Source organism: Phyllostomus discolor, chromosome 5 (assembly GCF_004126475.2).
Source record: "Phyllostomus discolor isolate MPI-MPIP mPhyDis1 chromosome 5, mPhyDis1.pri.v3, whole genome shotgun sequence".
NCBI lineage: Eukaryota > Metazoa > Chordata > Mammalia > Chiroptera > Phyllostomidae > Phyllostomus > Phyllostomus discolor.
In genome coordinates this window covers 126,535,578-126,556,081 of record NC_040907.2, presented here as the reverse complement: position 1 = coordinate 126,556,081, position 20,504 = coordinate 126,535,578, and the positions used below count along the sequence as shown (strand labels likewise).

At 53.0% G+C, this 20,504-nt stretch overlaps 1 protein-coding gene across 1 annotated transcript in view; it reads left to right on the top strand.

Annotated features, from left to right (window-relative positions):
- COL13A1 (collagen type XIII alpha 1 chain) overlaps window positions 1-11,928 on the top strand; it is a 146,721-nt gene extending 134,793 nt beyond the window's left edge. Inside the window, exons 35-38 of the mRNA XM_036026860.1 lie at window positions 959-994; window positions 5,923-6,009; window positions 9,964-10,002; window positions 11,485-11,928. Coding sequence (XP_035882753.1) covers window positions 959-994; window positions 5,923-6,009; window positions 9,964-10,002; window positions 11,485-11,487 — 165 coding nt within the window. The 3' untranslated portion in view covers window positions 11,488-11,928. The remainder of the gene's footprint in view (window positions 1-958; window positions 995-5,922; window positions 6,010-9,963; window positions 10,003-11,484) is intronic.
- Window positions 11,929-20,504: the final 8,576 nt, after the last annotated feature.

Genomic DNA, 20,504 nt, shown 5'->3' with positions numbered 1-20,504 from the left:
AACAACAAATTGATGTCTGTCTGTCTGTCTGTCTCTCTCTCAAATCAATAAGTTAAAAAAATTTTTTTAAATACCCAGAGCCTACAACAAAAATCTAGAGCCAGACAAGAATCCTCATTTCTGTGACCGAGGAAGTTAGAATGCTGCTGGGCACTGCTCAGCTGTCCCTGTTGGGAACCCGGTCCTCAGCCGGGTAGACGATGTGACAGGATGTAGCAAACGCATCAGGAGCCCCGTCCACGTCCACCGCGAGCCTCTGTATTCGAGGCGGAGGGGTCTCACAGACGGCCCCTGCCCTCAAGGTGTGGGGGAAGGGGAATGCAGAGTCAAATCCAAATCACTATCATGCAAGAAGGAGAGGGGCAGCTTTCCCAAGGGATGGTTTCCCCATTGCCTAAGAGAACCAGGCTTTTGTTTCCCATCCACTTGAAGGCTGTATATCTGTTCACTGGTTCCCTGCTTGGCTACCCGGGAGGCTTTGCTCTGGCTAAGCTGGCAGTCCCCGCCGGCCTTGGCCTCTGCTCCTTCCCCTGGCAGAGGATGTGCAGAGCAGCGTGCTCCTCACAACGAGGGTCCGAGGAGCCTTGCAGCCATTTTTCTAGCGAGAGCCTGGCCCAGGAGCCATGCAGAGCCCTCCTCTGCCTGGAGAGCTCTCTGCCCAGACTGTGTCCTCAGCACCCAGCACCCCTCAGCTTGAGTGGTCTCGAGGCCACGGCAGGATGCTGGCCGCAGAGCGAACACACCAGAGCCGCATTCTTGGTTTTGCCCATAATTCACGATTTGTCCCTGGGTTAAGTTCCTTGAGCCCCTTTTTTCCTCTTCTGTAAAATGGGGATAATTAGCTCTGTCTTTGATAAATTAGGCATCGGGGAAGGACTTTATGGGCCTGGAAGGAAGGGCTGTACAGCCATCCTGTGTTTTCTCATTAACGTGTTTCCATTTCTCTGATTTACTGCAGGGTTTGCATGGACCACCCGGGGACAAAGGAAACCGGGTGAGTCTGACCCCCGCACACTCGGCTCCGGTTACTAATGTCTTCATGATGCGGTGGAATGACCAACTGGGGATTCCTGACCCAACACAGCAAACAGTTTTTCCTGATAAATCATTGCAAATTAAAAGGCTTTATAGTGAGGGGCTTAATCTGTGGCATGCAGGGAGCCTGGGGCCTGATTCTGAAATTGAAGCATGTATTTTTCTGCCCGACGAGGGGAGACTGAATCCCATGGTGGCCGTCAGATTAGCACTGCCGTTCAGTGAGAGCTGGGAGTCACATGCCCGGCTCTGTCTATGGTGCCCTGACCATGGGCCTCTAAATGATACTTTGAAAGCCATCGTTACCTAGTCCTAGCCTCTGAAACTCAGTTTTGCCAGGCATCCCAGGCCACTGGCACGAGAGAAAATGAGTTCCAGGTCCGAGAATGAGAAGACTGCTACTGTAAGCGGCCAACACTGCCACAGCTGTCACTTCTCTTGGGAAGTCAGCGGGACTCTGGAGTGACTGGCCTTCCAGGCCCCTCGCTGTCCCCTCGGTTTCTACCATCTCCCCCAGGGCACCATTATTAAATATCCACTGCACCCACAGCCGCATCATGGTATATGACGCACACCATGTATGTGACACATGACGTACTTGGTCCCAGCAGGGACCATCTCCTTTCATTGACCAAGACATGGCCTATGGGTTTCTTTCTAGAAAGTCTCAGCTGCTGCTGAGTCACAGTGATTCTCAGAGTGTCACACACACACCCCCTTCGAGAGGGTCATGTATCCAGCAGTCTTAGAGGCAGAAGACATGGAGTGGAAGAACAGAGGGAGAAACAGGCCCAGAATGATGATGAAGGGTACTGGATTGGCACGGAGCTAAAGGCAGAGCAGGTGGGCTTTAGAACCCGAATCTCCCAGCTGATCTCGGAGCACTGATGGCCATGACCATGAGCAGAAAGTGCCAGAATGTGTACACTTACACTCAGCACCAATTCTAGTCTCTTCTAAGTGAGATGCATTTACTGAGCACATCTGTAGCCTTAAGTTCTTCTTTCTGGCAGCTGGTCAGAAGCCTCAGTCTGCCCCATGTACTGCCCACAGCAGACTGCCCATGGGGAGGCCAGGTCTAGCAACCACTGGAATCAACAGACCCATCTCCAGAAACGCGCCGGCCCGTTCGGGCAGGCTGGGAAGCCCACTTCCATTCCTGTGGCATCAAAGAATTCAGGCCACTAAAAAAATTGATCATTCCACCTTCCTGTTGGCATACTAACCTCCTTTCTAATTTATTTCTAAAGTGTTCTGGTTTTCTTTATTATATTCAATTAATACTTTGTAAACTAATTTCGTAAGACGTTTTCAGTTGGCTTGAGGCACTGAGCCATTTGAGGGCTGCAAAACCAGCCCAAGTGGTGCATGTGTTGCTTTAGAGGTGGAGGCGGGGCAGGCAGGCGACCTGGTCACAGATGGAGGGGATGTGGGTGGCTGGGGCTCTGATGGGAAGGAACTAAGGCCAATGAACGAGCCAGTATGGCCCCAGGAATGAGTGGGGAAATAGTTCTTCTCCACTCCCCTCTTCTAAGGTTTTACACACTTTCCCCCACCTCATACATAAATTATCAGTATGTCACTCAGGAAAGTCCCGAAAGCAGTCAAGTTGCACGGACCTTCTTTTGAGTATGGCCAAGAAGAAGCTGACTTATTCCACAGAGCAGGTTTCCAAACCAAGGAAGAGCTTATTCTCTCCTTCCAAGAGACTTGACTCACAGGAAGCCAGAATGTCCTGGAAGGGTTTCCTCTACGCCTCACCTCCTCCTTTGGACCTCTCCACACCACTGGCCTATTAGGACTTTGTGGGGAGATGTGAGGGCTTGGAAACAAAGCCTCTAAAACAGAGAAAGGTCCAGGAAGAGCCAGCACCTTGCCATGGGCATGTTTTTGCTGGTGCCTGGAAGCTCAGAATATTGACACTTTGGTCCAGGTGAGAGGCCGGGAGGGCTTAGATGAGAGTCTAGTTATAGGTGTCACTGTTGCTTGTGATGGTGAAGCTGGAGATGCTGGAAGCCCCCTCCCCACTGGGGGGAGGGGCTGCCTGCAGGGCAGCTCCCAACCTTCACCACACATCATGCCGTCATGCCGGGGGCCCCGTCAGAGAGGCCCCGGCAGGGGAACCACGGGCCTGGTGTTACATCAACCAGTGGCCTAAGACGCAATCTTAAAACTCTGCTCCTCTGTGTCCTACCAGAGGACAGTCTTGTAGCCTCTTTCCTGCTCACAGAAGGAGGAAGGTCCTTGCTATGGGGGGAAAGGCTTGGAGCCCCAAACAGGCAGTTTTCTGAGGGGACGCACGAGCCAGTGAAAAGAATGTTCTGTCCTTGTCACTAAGGACACTTCTTATCCATGTGAATTTGGCCCAAGAGCCACTTTTGATGAAAGAGTCTATCCAAGTGATAAACAGGGGTGTGGATTTGGCACTCTGGGCATCAGAAAAATTGGTGTTAAGGTGGCACTGCCCACAAGTCACAGCCAACTGAAAGGTCTGAGTGCATGTCACTCTCGGAGGAGTGCCATGGGGGGTGCATGTGTGTGCATGTGTTAGTATGTGCACGTGCACATGCCTGTGCACGCTCATGAGTGCCTTGCCCCCCAGGTTCCCTTGCCTCCTTACCTGTCCTTCCCCCACTATCTCTTCTGGCCTGGGCCTGCCTCTTCCTTCCTTTACCTCTTCAAACTTTATTTCTCCCCCTATGTTGTTCACTATGTTATAACAATGCCATGTCCCTCATCCTATCCCTTTCACCCTCCCAGCTTCAATTTATTTCCTCTAAATCCAATTTTTATGCACTTATTTATTTGGTTTAAAGAAACTTCTGCAGCTTGACTTTATTTGCCCCTTTCCCTGTGCCGGCTAGAATTCTCTCCCCGTCAGGGCCTCTCCAGGAGCAGGGAGGGTGCAGGTAAAGCCACTCCTCCAATGTATTCAGAGGGCACCCAATTTAAAGCCATTTACTGTGCCCTTAGAATATGATGCCACACAATGCAAGTTACCCGTCCTGAGAGTCAGGACCAGGCCAACCCTCTGCCACCCGCAGGCAGATCACCTGGGACCTGGAGTACCCCAGTCTTCGGGAGTTTTCCCCACCTCTGAGCTCGGGAAACCATGCCCACTGTTACCCTGGCCTGACCCAGGGAGGACGAGGGGCCACGTTCCTGAGGAAGGCCACCCTGGTGGGGCTTCCCGTCCCAACAGCGAGGCGGCGAGTGGTTTTGCCGGCCCACTGTTTGAGGAATGTGCATGCCACGATGCTCTCATCGGTGGGAGCATCTCGGAGCCAATGCACCAGGCCTGACAGGCATGCGTGTGTTTCCTCTTAAACCCGTATCATTTTCTAAGTAGGGATTTGCATTTTAGAAAACTCAGAACAATGCATTGGCAATTACAGGGACCTCAGGAATTAAGAAATTTAATTAATTTCCAAAGATCCTGGGAAACATCAAAAACACCCTTACCCTTTGCCTCCCTTGAACAAACCCTTGGCCTCCCACTACGGGAACACAGCAGCCACGGCACAGCCATACCTCTGGCGGCAGCCTGCACCCTTATGCTAGCTAAAAAGAAACAGTAAACATTGCTGTTATCGGTCTGAAGCACCTATCAGATACTGAGCACATACTATGTGCCAATGTTAAGCACTCAATAAACACAAAGACCTCACAACAAAGTTTTGAGGCAAGTGTTATTATCCCCATTTTACAAGTGAAGAAACTGAGGCTCAGAAAGGTTAAGTAACTCCCCCAAGTCACGCTGCTGAGAAGTTCACGTAGGCAGAACCTGCTTTGGCCTTAAGCTTTTGCTGTGATCAGCAGGCTGCCCCCTTCCCTGCCCCCCTCCGAGGTCTCGTGCCCCTGGAGTAACGCCATGGGAGCCTCAGGCAATCGGCCTTCAGCAGTGGAGGGCAGGAGTCCCCAGGAAGACTCCCCAGGGGTGCACTTGGTCCCTTCATACTGCATCCCAGCCTGTGAAAATCCAAACTCAAATTCATTGCACAGAATTCCCCACAGCCTGTCTTTACATGGACAGCGACTGACACATGCAAAACAGGGTTCATTCAATTCAGAAAGATGAAGTTGACTGAAGCTTTTCAGAAACAAGTGAATTCCTTGAAACACCTTGTCCATATATGAATAGCTGTGTGTGGCTTCAGACCAGACAGACCAGAGACACATGGAATGGAAGGAGCCGGCTGAGAAGTGGGGCCACACATGAGCCCTGGACACGCACGTACACACGTGCACTTGAACACATGTGTATATGCTCAAACATGCTCACTCTTGTACACACACACCCAAGCACACACATTTGTGTATGTGTGCACACACATGCACAAGCATGCACCCACACATTCTTGCACATATCATATGCACAACCATGTGTGTGCACATGTTCATACATGTTGTTTCACACACACACCCCAGAGCTCTAAACAAAAATCACCTTGCCACCTGCTAGAACAGCAAAGGGATGAAAACCAATTGGAACAAAAATTGTCAAGCGGAAGTCTCTCAAAAATGGACCCTCAAATAAAAGGAAGTGAGTCCGTTTCCCACAGGCCCACTCTGGGCTCAGTATTAACAAAACTGGCACCAGTGCCCTCCACCTGCCCTGCCACGGAGCCCTGCAGCTCCCTGCTCCCAGGCCTCGCTGCGCCCTGCCCTGCCCTGCCCTGCCCGCCTCAGCCCAACCCCCCAGGTTCCTGGGGGGGGGGGCGGCAATGAGGGCCGACCCCAAATCCTGCTGGGGAGAGACTGTCCTAATTGAAAGAAGCTATTTTTCTCCTCTTTAATTTCTCTATTTTTCTGTCTCTAACCTTCACACATGAGTGATCCTAAAGTTTTGATGTTGTTTTTTTTCTCGGACTAAACCATTATTTGCAGGGGGAAAGGGGGAAGAAAGGCTCTAGAGGGCCTAAAGGGGATAAGGGAGACCAAGGAGCACCTGGATTAGATGCCCCCTGTCCGTTGGTATGTTTTCATTTACCATTTGCCTCGTTCTGGTGTTTCCCTTGAGGTTTGCACGCTGGAAACAAAGAAGGCAAACGAACTGAGACGAGAACCGAATGACTGCTCGGATGCTACCCAGCCTCTCCGGGCACTTGGCCGCTGAAGTGCCGCCTGCTGCTGGTGTTGCCTTAAAGCCACAGCTGCAAGTCATTCTGGTTAAATCCCTTTCCTTTGAAGCAGAACAATTGATGTGTGGAAGTGGAGAGACCCCGAGGAAAGGGATTCTGGAGGTCTTGGCTCCTCGCTCCGGGATGGCTCTGGAAGCCAGGGCAGCGTTTGTGAGCCGTGTGTTTGCCTTCTTCGTTTCGAAGCCACCTCTGCAGCCAGCAGTGCAAGCTGTTGGCACCCTCGCTCAGTCAGGATGCGGGACACCCGGGTCAGCGTCCCCCGAGGGCCGCCTCTGCCCCAGCTGGGCAAAACAAGGCCAGAAAGCGGGCTTTTAATAGACAGTTTTCCAACGCCCACCGGCCCCCAGCCAAAATTTGCAGACCAAAATTAGTAAACAAACATCCCCCAGGAAGCCTTCCCAGACGAGCCAATAAGGAATGCTTCGTGGCACATCCGCTGGGCCTCTCAAGTGCCTTCTCAGCCCGTTTGAAGGTTCTGAAAATTATGAAGCACTGACATGGAAATCCATCTGCGTTGACTCCAAGGGGGTCTGTCAAGGGAGAGGGGGCTGGCTATACATGTTTCAAAGCTAAACTCTCCCAGAGGCCAAAGAAAGGGTAAAGGCTGAATTTGGGCGATGGGACACAACTGCGCGGGGCCCCACCTCTAGATGCCTCAAAGGTCCTGCATCCTGGCTGGGCTGGGACGGGGCCGCTCTGCTCCATGGTCGGAGCCGGCCAGCCTTGACCTAAATAATCATCGTGGTTGGTTTTGTGAACAGGGACACCGAGGTTTTAAAGGAGAGAAAGGGGAGCCAGGGTTACCAGGGCTGGACGGACTGGATGCCCCGTGCCCATTGGTATGGCATCGCCCTTCCTTGCCTGCATGGCCAGTCTGGGCTTCCCCACGTGTGCGGCTCGTGCCTGAGTGCTCTCCGACCACCCTCCACCACCTTCTGCTCCACCCACCCAGTCTCCACTTCCTGCCTCTTCCCTCTGTAGACAGCCAGGGTCACCTGCCTTGGCTGGTCTTCAGGGGCTCCCACCACGCTTATTTCTTGCATGCAAAGTTGGCCAGGTGTTTTCTTGGCTTTCTCCTGCAGCTGCTTGGAAAGCACATCACCTTAATGCGAGCCGTCCCTGCCCAGCCGGGGCCAGCATTGGCTGTACCTGATCCTCTTTTCGGAAGTGCCTCTAGACAACCTGCCACCACAGAGAAAGCTAGGAAAGGGGACTCTCTGGACAGGCACTGAGGAACTGTGACTTGTCTCCCCTTACACACTACAGTTAGCTTGGAAAGCGCTGGCTGAGCACCAGGCACGTGTGAATCAGATGCCCTAGTCAGCCCCACAGCCCTGCCTGCTCCAGCATCTCATGATTTGGCAGAGGACCAATGGGCACTCTTATAAACACAGGGGACACAGAGAAGTTCTAGACCCAAAGTAGAGAAGGAGGCCATCCTGGCCGTTCTGTCAGGCTGGGACTGGGGTTGCTGCCCTGGTAATTCTGCCTGAACTGGAGATTTTAGACCCTAAAGGGCTTGCCCTTTTTGCTTAAGTCCCAAAAGACATTATAAGAGCCTCCCTAGGGTCTCCCTTTCTTTCGCCTTTAGCTGGCTCACTCCTGAGAAGTCTAGAAGAGCAGGATGCATTCGGCTGAGAATGCATTTACGGAAGAGGAGAGAGGAGAAGGTGGGAGACACTTAGGACCCCTCCCCCAAGCACGTCCCAGACTAGGACAGCAGGCCTGTTCCCACCTGGCCCAGTCCCTGTCTAGTCGGGGACATGCGAGACCTCCACAGAGATCCTTTCAACTTACCACAAAGGAAGTAGAAGATGCCACTTCATTCCAAGGCAATGGGCTCAAAAGCTCCCTGTCCTAAATTTCCCCGGGAGGTCTGGAGTTCAGGGAGCTATGTTCATACAAGCAACAGTCAGATGAGAGTTCCAGGCCCCACATCCTCACCCTGGGTTCACACGGGAATTATCTTTGAACAGAAGAGAAAACACTATTTTTAAAAATATGCTGTTTGACCCCAAAAGATGACCATAGAGCCCCTTCAGAAGAATTTCCAGGGGCTTTTTCAGACGGACAACAAAAGGAGAAGAGAACAAGCTCACAGCGTAGCATGCCTCCGGTCCCCCGCTCCGAAACCCCCACCTGCCGCCTGCATGTGCCCCGGCCCCCAGCATGCTGCCCATACTGGTGCCTTTCCCAGCGGAGGGGTTCCCCATCCCTCCAGCGCGCCTTGGTGGATCATCGTGAGCCTCGTGTCCCCTCTGCCACATCCCTTCCACAATCTGAGCCCCTCGAGTTCTGCCAGCCGCAGCCCTGGCCTCCCTGCTCCTCTCGCACACATCAGCATTATCCTCACCTGCCCTGTCCTCCTCTGTCGCCCCTGCCACCATCCACATGCCGATGGGAATGCCACTGTGGCCAGCGGAGGCTCCTCTCCCTTCCAGAGCCCGTGTGAAATGGCTCACCATGGCGGGCTGGGGAGGGGGCATAAGGTCTTCATGAAGCTGGAATGCACCACCTCTCCCTGCAGACCCTCCCTCACCCAGGGGGACAATGAAGGTCATGCGTACTTGACCCTTAATGCAAACTAGTGTATTCTCCAGTAACATCCCGCGTTGGTGTGACATCGGTCCATTAATTTTGCTGTGGAAGTGCACTTATCTTCCCTCTACTTCTCGTTGCTGTTTTCCCCGTCTCCTGCATTTTGTGATTGTGGGCATGGGGGTGGGGGTGCAATTGATCATGATTTTTAGTGCAAAATAACCAGACTTCTCCGGCCCTCTCTGTGGGGCTGGCCACCTGCCGGATGCCAGGTGAGAGGGTTAGGTGCCTGTCACGGGTGCATGGAAACATTCTGGGCCCCAGAGGGCTCCCATCCCACCTCCTTGGGGCTGACCACTTGCTCTGGTCCCCTGAAACCCTGTGTCCATCTCTTCCTCTGCCGTGGAGCCTGGAATTCTAGAATCTGGGCTCCAATTCTAGTAGACGTGGGCCGAGAACCCGACCTTGGCCCTGGTTCAGCCTTCCCCTCCCACCTTGTCTCCCAGAGACTCCTCGATTCCCCTGGGGCACACCAGAGAGGCAAGACTCGAGGTCCCGAGGACATGGGACATCCTGAGGCTGCACGGGCTCCCTGGGTGCCAACAGCAAAGGGGACAGCGGCACAGAGTTAATTCCCATCCTGCCACTGCATCTTCTTCCCAAATCCCCAGCAAGCCCCTGTCACGTTGCCAAAGGCACCTCAGGGCCATGTCCCTTTGTGCCCCCTGCTCCCTCTTATTGATCATCAAATGGGAACTGCTTCGATCTCCTCCTTCCACTGCTAAAGAAGAGAAAAAATTAGAGAATGGGAGAACTGGGGGGCACCTTAGCAGTGGTTTTGTACAGCCACGCCCTCCCCAGGTTTTGCAGAGGAGGACACGGAGGCGGCCAGGTGTGCTGTGACTTGCCCATGAGCACACAGCACTCAGTGCAGCCGGAGCAGAGACCGGGCAGCCCTCTGCACAGTACTCACGTGGCCTCAGCTCACTGCTGCCCTCAGGCTAGGACAGCCCCTCTAGGCTGTGTGCTGTCACTTCATGTGACCCAAGCTAATGGGAAAGCAGATGGGCTTGCTTCCTGTGTCCTCCCAAGGCTCTGACCTGGGAGAAATAGAAAAGAAACAGACTAGGGCAGGTGGGCCGCATCCTGATGAGAAGCCATGGTGTCCATGGCCCTTGTCGCCCTGTCCTGCCTGCATGGTGGGTCATCCTGGCGAATCTGAGCCTTGTGCTTTCCTCCCTCACTGCAGGGCGAAGACGGCTTACCAGTCCAGGGCTGCTGGAACAAGGTCAGTCTTCCCAGCGGCGTGCTGTGCCTCAGGGCACAGGTGCAGTTGGGGCTCTGTTCTCAACAGTGTGACAGGCATGCACGATTTCCATCCTGGGCCTTTCTGCAGATGAGGTAGCAAAACATGGGTCGAAACAGGCACGATCCCCAAGGCAGGTTGCCCATTCGACATCCCACGCATGGCACACACTTGCAGAACATGTAAAAATGCTTTTTAAGGCATCAGCAAACCCAGTGTATGCAATTTTCACATAGCCACACAGATGACACTGTAGGCTTTGTGTGGTTAACATATACAATACCTTTCCTCCAAGGAGCTTTAGACCTTGTTTTAAAATTAGTCATCACCAGCTATTCTCATAGTGTCCACCCGAGGTCATGTAAGCCATATGATGACATTCATTCAGATGTAAGAAATCTAAAATCCTTAAACTATAGACCCACATGGCTTCTATCACCCCACACAGAGACAGGCCTGCCCACCACCCTGTCCCCTACCCAAATGTGCGCTGCCGGAGCGTCCTGCTTCCGCGCATGAGACCTCCAGCCCCGAATTTCCAACAACGAATTTCTGTTTATTCACATTTGCCATGGTATTTGTCATCGTCAAAGCCCTCTGACCCCAAGGTCTGTACCCTTGCACACGACCACCCCACTCGGCCACAGCCCCCATAGCACAGGGCCCCCAGCCTGACCAGAGTCTGCGCTCAGCTAAGCCGGTCCTGCCCCACTGGCAGCAGAGGCATGCCCACAACGGATGAACACACTCCTCTGCACTAGAGGCCCAGAGCCTCGTCAGTTCATAGGACTGGGGGAAAGCAGTGAAACCACCAGGACCCCAGGCCCTCTGCGGAGCAGCTACTCGCCCAGCACCTGAAGTGCCCCTGTCCAGAGAAAGGAACGCTCAGCACCCAAGGCAGATGCCTCCCCAAGCATCTGCCTCTCTGGCCATGCCTCGTTCTCTGGCGAGTTCCCCCAGACCTAGTTAAAGCTCCACAGAGAAGTGTGTCAAATGACACCCCTTACCCTCTAAGAATAAGATTTTCTTCTTCAAGATTGCGGCTGATGATTAGGGAATAGAGTTCCACAACTGATAGAACTCAGTAATAGCACTTTGCAGGGGAAGAACAGCCACTCTCTAGAGCTACAAGGTTTTGGAGAAGCAACTAGACAGCCTCGTGTGTCTATTGGTTCACACCATAAATTCAGTCGGATGCTCAATAATTCAACTGCCTGGTGTCCAAAGGCAGCATAGACAGAGAGTGCCCTCTGGTGGCCAAGAAGGGAGTGACTGGAAGGTGAAAGTGGTTTCCCACCCTCAGGGTGCAGACTGTCTTTCCCAGGGTCATCCACCCCAGTTGCCCCCCCTGAATTCCCATTCAACCCAGGACAAGATCTGCCTCCTTTCACACGAGGGAAATAAACACCCAGAGACCCACTGACACTAACTGTATGTTGTTTTGTGTTTGTTTTTGTTTTGCAGTGATGCCTCTAACTTGGGATTGGCCTGTGTGTGTGTTTGTACATAGAATATTTATTTTTATACAGTTTTTACTTTTTGAAAATGCCAGAAGTCCGATGCATCTTACAGATTATTAAAAAAGTAAAAACCTGCATATTTTGTACAGAAAATACCAACCTCTCTTCTTTTGTTTACAAGATGTTTGGTATAAGTCTGCGACTCTAGTACACTTTCTGTTTCTGCTGTGGTCATATGTTTGCATGATATTTGTGCACACTTATTAAGTATTGAATTGAATAAATTATTGTCTTCTGGTGCCAAAGGGAGCCAGCCAGCACTAAGGTACTGGCTTTTGCGGTGTGAATCCTCAAAAACATGAAGGCCTGTGGTGTTTACCAAACCAGCTGTGTCTAAGAATATTTTAAACTCTTATGGATTTTCATTATTAAAAAACAAATGAAACATAGAAGTTCATGATCTTGATTAATCATTAAATTGAACACATCATTTCTCGTGAAAGTGGGACGTCCCAGAAGCAGGCTTCTCAGAAGTAGAGAGCAATGTTTTGAAATGTGAAGTCCAACAGAAGGCGGGAGGGGACTCCGTTAATCTATGTCTCCTGTGCTATGTTTCAGGTTCATTATGGTGTCATTTGAGCACTTAGGGTTCAGCTGTGCTGGACCTCCCCCTCAGCCCCCTGCAGCCCCCAGACTTACAGAGGGCCACTTGCTACTACGTTTGTTCTCGGTGGTGTTTTGGGATTCTTCCTTTGAGCTGCAGCCACCACATCAGCTGTCGGTGCTGTCCTCGGCCAGGCCCACTTACAGCTCGCAGTTGGAGGGTTTGCCTAATCTGCCACTGCACCCCAACAAAGACCAGTCAGAAAACAGTGGCAAATCTGGGCCGGATAGGGTCAATCTAAACTTGTTTTCAGTGTTTAAGACAGAGTTTTACTGCTGTCTCTTCATGGTGCCCTGCTTAGTAGAGGTCTTGGGAAACCTATTTTAAAGACGAAAGAACTATGGTTTAGCACACAAATTTATTGTTAGATGATTTACAACACAAATTGGTGCCTCTAAAGGTCTTGAAGATAACAAATTACATACTTCAGTGGTTTAAACACTGTCCTCATTTTGCTTCCATTTTAATTTTTCTTTATGCCTCCTCTCTTTGCAAGCAGTGCCCAGGCCAGCTCACACTCAGGCTCCGCCCACACACAGCCATGGGTGTGCTAAGTCAGCGGGCTTCACACCCCGAGGCCCCGCCCCGTTGCAGAGTGAAGTCTCACTCAGACTCTCGCGGTAATGCTGCCGGACCCCGGGGAACTGAGCCTGCAGTCCACTTACTCCAAACGTCCACTCAGATATTTTGGAAATAGATGGCTTCTTCCTCTGAGCCTTGGTTTCCCCTTGAAAAGCGGAGCGCTTGAACTACCATTGACCTCCATGGTCTTTGATGGAGCTCATCCGCCCCCTCTCCCCGTGGCAGAAGCAGAGGGACCCTGGCCCAAACCGCCAGCTGGCAGCAGTGGCTTTTCCTACCGAGGGAGAGTGCCGGGAGGCAGCGCTTTCCGAATAATGCCCTGCCCAGGGCCAACCTCTTCACCGGGCAAGGCCCAGCCCCACGGTTCCTTCAGGGGCTGGGAAAACATTTTAAATTTCACTTCTTTTAAATAAGAAGAAAAAATGAATATATGATCATGGATCCAGGCAGGGTTAGATTCACCTTTCTGCCAGAGCAGTCATAAAACATAATTTCTTACCACTTGTATGGAGGAAGAAGCCCATGGAGGCCCCGCCCACATCCTCTGCTCCGAGAACCCTGCTCTCGCCCTGGCTCTGCCGACTGACCGACGGGGCCACCTCCCACGGCACCCTCCTCGCCCTTCGCTTTGCTTCCTCCTCCCATCTGAGATCCTGAGCAGTCAGAGTGCAACCTGGTTCTTCTGGACCCACTGCCTCATTCCCTTTCAGGCTGTCGTTGGAGTCATCGCAACCCACTGATGACCTGAAAATAGAGCCTGACATTCACTAGAGGGTCCTGGAGGCAGGGGTTCTGTGCTAGCTGGATGCCCTGGACAACTTCGGGCCCACAGGGGCCCCCTTACTATGTTTCAGTCTGCCGTTACTCATATGCTTATTACACCACAGCTGCTACCACCAGGGTCTGACGTCCCTCCAATAATGTAAATAATAAAATAGAAATGTGTGCAAAGAAAAGTAGAAAAATCAGAGTTAAGGAAAATAAGTACAGAGGAGGTGGCAGGAGAACCCAGCTGTGGGGGGGGAGGGAAGGCCCTGGGCACGTCTCACTGTAAACTGTCCGGTGCTCGGAGAAAAACAGACACCGCTGGCCTGGCATCGGCGCCCACACGGCCCTCCCCCGTGCGGAGCAGTCCGCAGAGGCTTGGCCTCGTTTATGCAAGCACGTCGTCTCCCCAAGTAGTCTGTGCCTCAAGCATCCTCGGCTAGGACTTCCTCCTGTCACAGTGCGAGCTGCATACCCCCACGCCCCGCCCACCTGGGGCTCCTGACTCCAGGGCCCCCCCCCTCCGGGCCTCTCCATGTGAACCTTAGTCAACTTTGCATCAAATGTGGTGCAGGGAGATTAGAAGTAGAGGGCCAAATGGTCAGGAAGTTGGTAGAGAAGCTGGGGATCCGTACTCACGCCAGCAGACCAGACCAGATGCCAGGAGGAGAAGCACAGGTGCGCGGCACAGGAGGAAAGGACTGGGGAAGGGCCACACAAGGGGCTGGTGGCCAGAGAAGGCTCACAGAGGCTAAAGACACTCAGTCCCTCCCGGGGAAAGGCAGCCCCTCCTGCGGAGAACTGCCGGCCCAGGGGAGAGTGATGCACCCAGCCCTGCCCAGGGGGGCTCATCACCTCCCTGTCAGTGACTGTTCTCTGTGAACTGACTGGTCAGCTCCTGGGAGCACTGGGGTGCTGGCGCCTTCCACGCCCCTCCACCTGGGGCCACTGGCTGTGACAGTGTTGTGCATGGAGATGGCATTGCAAAACTGTGGCATGCGTGTGCTTCATAACTCTGAATAACAGCTGTCCAAGGGGACCTGGCCACCCAAGAGGAGGTGACGGGCCAGGTCCTCCGGGGCAGGCGTGGTGGCAGAGGGTGCTTCTCACATCGGTGTCTAGTTGCTGGATTCACCAGGGACTGAGCAGTGCAGGTCTAACAGCTTGGCCTGCAGGGGGACCCCCAAAGCCCCACAAATGTCAGGGACGCTGTGCTGCCGTGGTCTGTTCGCCCGGCCTCCCTCATCTCGGCTTCTCTACACCCCTCCCATCACCACCTCACACTGCACACATTTGGCCCAGCCCCTGCCCGGCACCTGGACACCGTTTCAGGCAACCTCAGACATCAAGCACATAAGACTCCAAACCCCTGAAAAGAAAAAGGAGGACAAGCCGCCGGTGTGCGGATCGGGAAGGAGGAGGAGATGGAGAGCAGGGAAGGCAGGCAGGACCGGGGGAACCGCTGCTCATTTCTCCGAGGAGAATTCTCCAGCATGGAGCTGCCTCGAAGTGGCAGACTCCTCGCACTGGTGGAGGGGGGTGAAGGGGGTGCAGGGAAGGAAGCTGGATTGTGCACACTAAGGCAGAATTCTTAACGCAAATGGGCCCTCTGGTTTCTAAAAAAGCCCTGCCCCTGAAGGGGTCTGTTGACATAGGCAGAGGCAGAACGGAGCTAGGGACAGGCTTCAGCACCGTCCAGGCCTTCTCCTGGGGAAGGGGGAGCAGGCTGCCAGGGTCTACTCACTGACCCCTACATGCCTCCTCTGCTTTCCCACCCCCACACCTTGGCCCATGCTGGGCCCTTGGCCTGGAATGCCCTTCTCACTGCAAATTGTACCCTCCTTTCAAGGCCCCACTTAGACACCATGGCCCAGGGAGGCTTTTCTGGGCTCCTCCGTTGGACGAGTTCCCTCCTTGGAACAACCAGGAACCCTGTGCTCTTTGCCTCCTCCGCAGTCCGTTAGAGTGGGAAAGTCGGTCTCCCATGGTAGATGGAGAACCCTTAGAGCGGAAGAGCTTTCTTATTCGTTAAGGCCTCCGATGGACCCAGCTCAAGTCTCCCCCAACCCACTGGTCCAGGCTCATAAACATCCATGGCCTGCTGAATTATCAGCATACCTTACTGAGCAACTACTGTGTGCAAGCAGTGCAAAGGGAGGGAGGGGGCTACGAAGGGCTGTAAGGCACAGGAGCTGACAGGGATGCCCAGCAGGGCACGGACTGTGTGCTCAGTGAGAACACTGGCGGCTAGCAAAACCAGAATGAGGAGAGAGCCCAGTTGGCCACAGGGATTACAAAACAGAGAGGGAGGAGCTGGCTGCCACCCTCAGGGGGTCCCCTGCCTCGCCTCATCCTCCTTTCCCTGATAGAACCATCAACGAACAGGATTCTGGGCCACACTCACGTCTTGAATCAGGGGATGGCGAATGGAATTGTGTTGAAAGAAAAGGGGCAGAGAGGACAGGTCCAAACTGGGAGGGTGCTGGGCTTTGGCCAAGGTCAGCTGGGTCTGTGGGATCGCCCAGCCCAGTGGGCACCCACGGGGCTCCATCTTAAACACCCCCTTCTTTGTACCTCCTCAAGGGCCAGAGTCAGTGGTTAGTCGCCAAGAAGTGAAACCAGACAGCCCGGAGCCCTGGAGAAAGTGCCTTGTCCTGGAGGAGGGAGAAGATGGAGCTAACCCTGGACAGAGGGTCGCTGGCCGAACCTTTCCCGGGGGCCTGGCTTGAGGGGGTGATCAGAGGGCGACTACAGGAGAGCCCGGCCTTCTGCCCCTTCTGAGAGCCAGAGCCCAGCCGGAAGAGCGAGACCCGTGCGCCCGTCTCCTCCAGCTCCCTGCCGCGGTTCTGCGCCCCGCCGCTGACCTCCTGCTGCTGCTGCAGTTTCCACGGCTCTGGGACACCCTTTCCTCGCGGAGAATTGCATTTCTTTGGGCATACCCTCTGCAGAAGGGGCTGCCAGCATATCACGTTCTGACCTTGGAAAGTGTCCCCAGGAGGCTGTAGCCAGGGGCCTGCCACCTTTCCTAACTCCTTCCCAGCGGATTTCCTTCAACCCCCTTTGGTGCTGCCACCAACAACCCTCTGGCTTCCCGGGCTGTTTTCACATGTCATAAGCTGACATGTGTACCAGGCTGCTGAAGCAGAGGAAATTTGTCTGCGAGAGGAGGACACACCAATGTTGCAGAGGACAGAAGCCCACACCTGGGGGATGAGGCTGGACCCTGGCTGGTCCGCAGAGCCAAGGGCCTCATGCATCCAGCCTGGTGCCCTGAGATGCCCGAGCCAGGGCTGAGCTGGCCAGGATGGAGACAGGCAGTAGCCTATGTATTTTCAGGAGGATCTGGAATAAGCCAACTTTCTTTAGCAAGATGGTTAAAGGGACGGTGCTGGGAAATTAGCCACCCACGGCCTTCCCTCTCCCATGGTCACTGTGTGCTGACCACCCTGCTGCCTGCTTGCCCACAGGGCAGCCATATTCTCCTGTTCGGTCCAGGACACTTCACAAGTGAAGAGGGCTGTGTGGATAATTATGCCCTGACAACAGAGGTCAACCCAGCAAACCGGGAGGGGGGTCACATTAACCATTACCTAACACCCCTGCCACCCCCAGCCCCCAGGTCATGCTCTGGCAGTGACTCAACACCTTCTTAGAGCTACAGCCATTTACCAGGGCCTAAGAAGTCAAGGCCAGGTGGACATCGTGGGGAGACAAAGATAAACACCCCCGGTCAAGATGAGAACCCGAATGCACCAGCATCAAAAGGGAAGGTGGGTCAGAGGAGGCAGAAACACAGGGTGGTGGGTGTGCAGAGGAAAGCCAAACCAACAGACTGACAGCTCAGAGGAATTCCTCTCTAAGACGGTTCCAGGTAGGAGAGGCCAGATCGCCAGGGCCCACACTCTGACTTCAAATCCGTAACATCTTTCTCAGCCCTGTAGGTTACAGACAATGCATTAGAACATATTTATTATTTTTCCCATTTATAGAGTCTGGTCCAGAAAGCTTGTCAATCACAGCCTCGCCCTCACTGACAACTCCACCTCTTTGCCTCTTTGGACATGTGTTGTAAGTTAGAACAGCGGCCTATGCACCTGAGCAGGAGGAGCTCCTTCACCTGAGCAGGAGGAGCTCCTTCACCTAAGCAGGAGGAGCTCCTTTACCTGAGTAGGAATGGCTCATCCAGGCTTCGGACAAATGGCATGAATCTTTCACAGCCCTCTTTGGGGTGAAGGGCACATGTGTGTAACTGGATGTGACAAAAGGCATAGCTAATGGACCCAGACAACGATCCAGACAGGACGTGGGGTTCAGTGGGTAGGCACCACTGGGCTTTTACAGCCCAGTTCTCCAGCCGCCCAGCTCTCCTTGCCATCCCCAGGGCACGGGAGAAATAAACAGCATCCTTCTCTGACATGACACACAAGTGAATGGGTTTGAGGACTTCTGATGACACACAGGATCCTGGACATTTGTATGCAGTCGAATGGTTTTCACTACCTGCCAGCCAGCCACCCGCTCTGGACCGACAACCATGGGGGAAGACAGAGCCGTCACCGCCGCCTTGTGAGAGAGGACACTGCCCGTCCCGGCTCACTTCACTGTGAGAAACGCAGTGAAAGCGCCTAAGGGACACTTTTTCTTGCACTCCACTCATTCCAAAGACAAAGTGTTTTATTGCAAACGTTGGCCAAAACAATTGTGCCTGCGAAGCCCACAGCCAGTGGGAAAGCTCTCTGGCCTGCAGGAAGGAGGCCTGCGCGCTGACCACTGACCGTGCTGCCCCTGCCACCCCTCCCCCGAGGAGCCACCTGGAGCAGGGCCTCCACGCTCTGCGCCTCCCCTCCGTGCTCCGTCCCGGCAGGTCTGCCGGCCCACTGGGGACGGAGAACATCTCTGTGAAATGCCTGGCACAGCGCAGAGCTGTACAAAGGTTGGACAATGTGAGGGTTAGTGTTCACTGTCCAGGAAAAAAACAAAAACTTGCATTTCATAGTCAAACCTCAATTCACTGGAGTAACTTGAAAACGGTCCATTAAAATTTCTGGCAAAATTAGGTTCAAAGGAGGCTCCCTCATGTCCACATGGAGGGCCGGGCTGACCAACACTGTGGACGCGGGGTAACGAAGTAGGAGCGGTGGCCGACGGGGGGAGGGGCATGCAGACGCACGAGGGCTGCCCCGGGAAGCTGCTTTCTAAAACTAAATTCCACAAACATTCACGGGGGCTTTTCCCCTCTTCCCTAAAAGAGAAAAATCAGCAATTCTTTAAATCTTGCTTTAAAAATTCTGTTACCCATATTCCTGGTTGAACGAGGATCTTTTCCCTCTTTGGCTCCAACATGAGAGGTTTTCTGCTCTTGAGCCTGGGCCCGCCGCCCTCTCCCCAGCAGCCCCCTGCCTTCCTCGTGCGCCTACCTGCGCCTTCCTGGGCACGTGGGCCAGAGTCCCCCCGGGGTCAGTCTTCCGCCTTCAGTTTAACAATCATTACGTTAGTGCTTCAGCAGAAAAAGTTCTATTTCATTGCACCATGCAGGAAACATCAGTGCAGATAGTTGAGGTTCACATGTATTTTTCTAAGTCAGAACCTAATTTTCAGAACTGACTAAGGAAGGCCAACAGTTCATCTGATTGTATAGTTTAGGTGGTAGGAAAAAGGTTTTCCAGAGTAACCCTTAGGTGATAAAAGCACTAATTAATTACTTTTTTCCTTGTGGTAATTATGTTTGGTCAGGACCTATTCATACTGCCGGCAGTGGGTCTTTTATATGGAAGAAAACATTTACCTGCATATAGTTTGCTAATGGTTTAAGTTTTTCTATCATTTTTTCTTTTAATGTTATGCAAGGTGTCTTCTTTTTACTAACTGTTATACTTCCCCTATGACTTTTACAAAGTTATTTCCCTTAAGCTCTCCTTTGGGTCAAAAGTGCCTCCCATGAAGGCAACCTGGTGCTAGCCCCGCCCCCCCCCCCAGGTGTCCCCAGCAACCTGCGTGGCCGTCCCATCCCATCCCATCCCATCCCCTCCGAGCCCCTACCGCCCTGATGCCACTTACCGAAAAGAGGGCATTTTTCAACACAGGACTTTTCCTGGGTTACAAGTCTATCACTGGCCTCCGGGAGCCTCGCTTTTCCATCGCCACTGTATCGAACAGATGGGAAGATTTTGAAAGGTGTCTACTTTCTTGCTGCCTTAGCGACCTCTGACCCTGGATGGAAGACCCCCAGCCCAGCAGCTCAGATGGTCTTCCTGGCCCTCACTTGTCCTAGCTCAGTCCCCTTTCCCTTCTGGTGAGCCCTGAGAATTTCTCACCTCCTTATCTTGCATCTGCCCTTGTTCTGTTTTTTATTTATTTTTCAATCCTCTCTCCATTCACTTCTCACCCTCGGGCCACATGGCTCCCCCTCTGTCCTCCCCGTCTCTCAGTTCAGGCCACTGAGCATGCTCACAGCGCGCCCCCCAGATGAGTCCCCTGGGGAGAAAGATCTGCAGTCTCGTCAGTTCGTGTGAGAGCTTCGTGCTCCTACCAAGCACGCCCGGTGACTTCCTCTTAAATATCCTTAACCTGGACACGCCATTTGTCTTGTTATGTCCCCCATAAGAACGGAACTGCACACTTTTATTTTAGCTTCTATTCTAAGTCTAATAAGACATGGTTGTCAAGACCTACTGGTGAAGAAATGCTGTTTGCTTTGTGTTTTGGTTTCAAGGTCATAAGCAAGTCTCACTAGAGGGTTTCCTACTGGTTTTAAGGTCAATATGTTGCAGCAAACTTCTTAGCACAGACCTGCGAAAAGCTGCATCTCAGAGGAGGCAGAGGCTATAGAGCCAAGGGTATCTTTAAAGTGAAAGGGTAAGACTAGGTATAATATTTTGTGATTCTGGAATTTGATAACCTTTTTGTTGATTTTGGTAGGTCAGGTGCATTTTTCCTTATGCCTATCAGGGGTTTGTTTGGTTTGGTTTTAACCACACAGGTACCTATTTTTTACATAATTTAAAGACATGTTC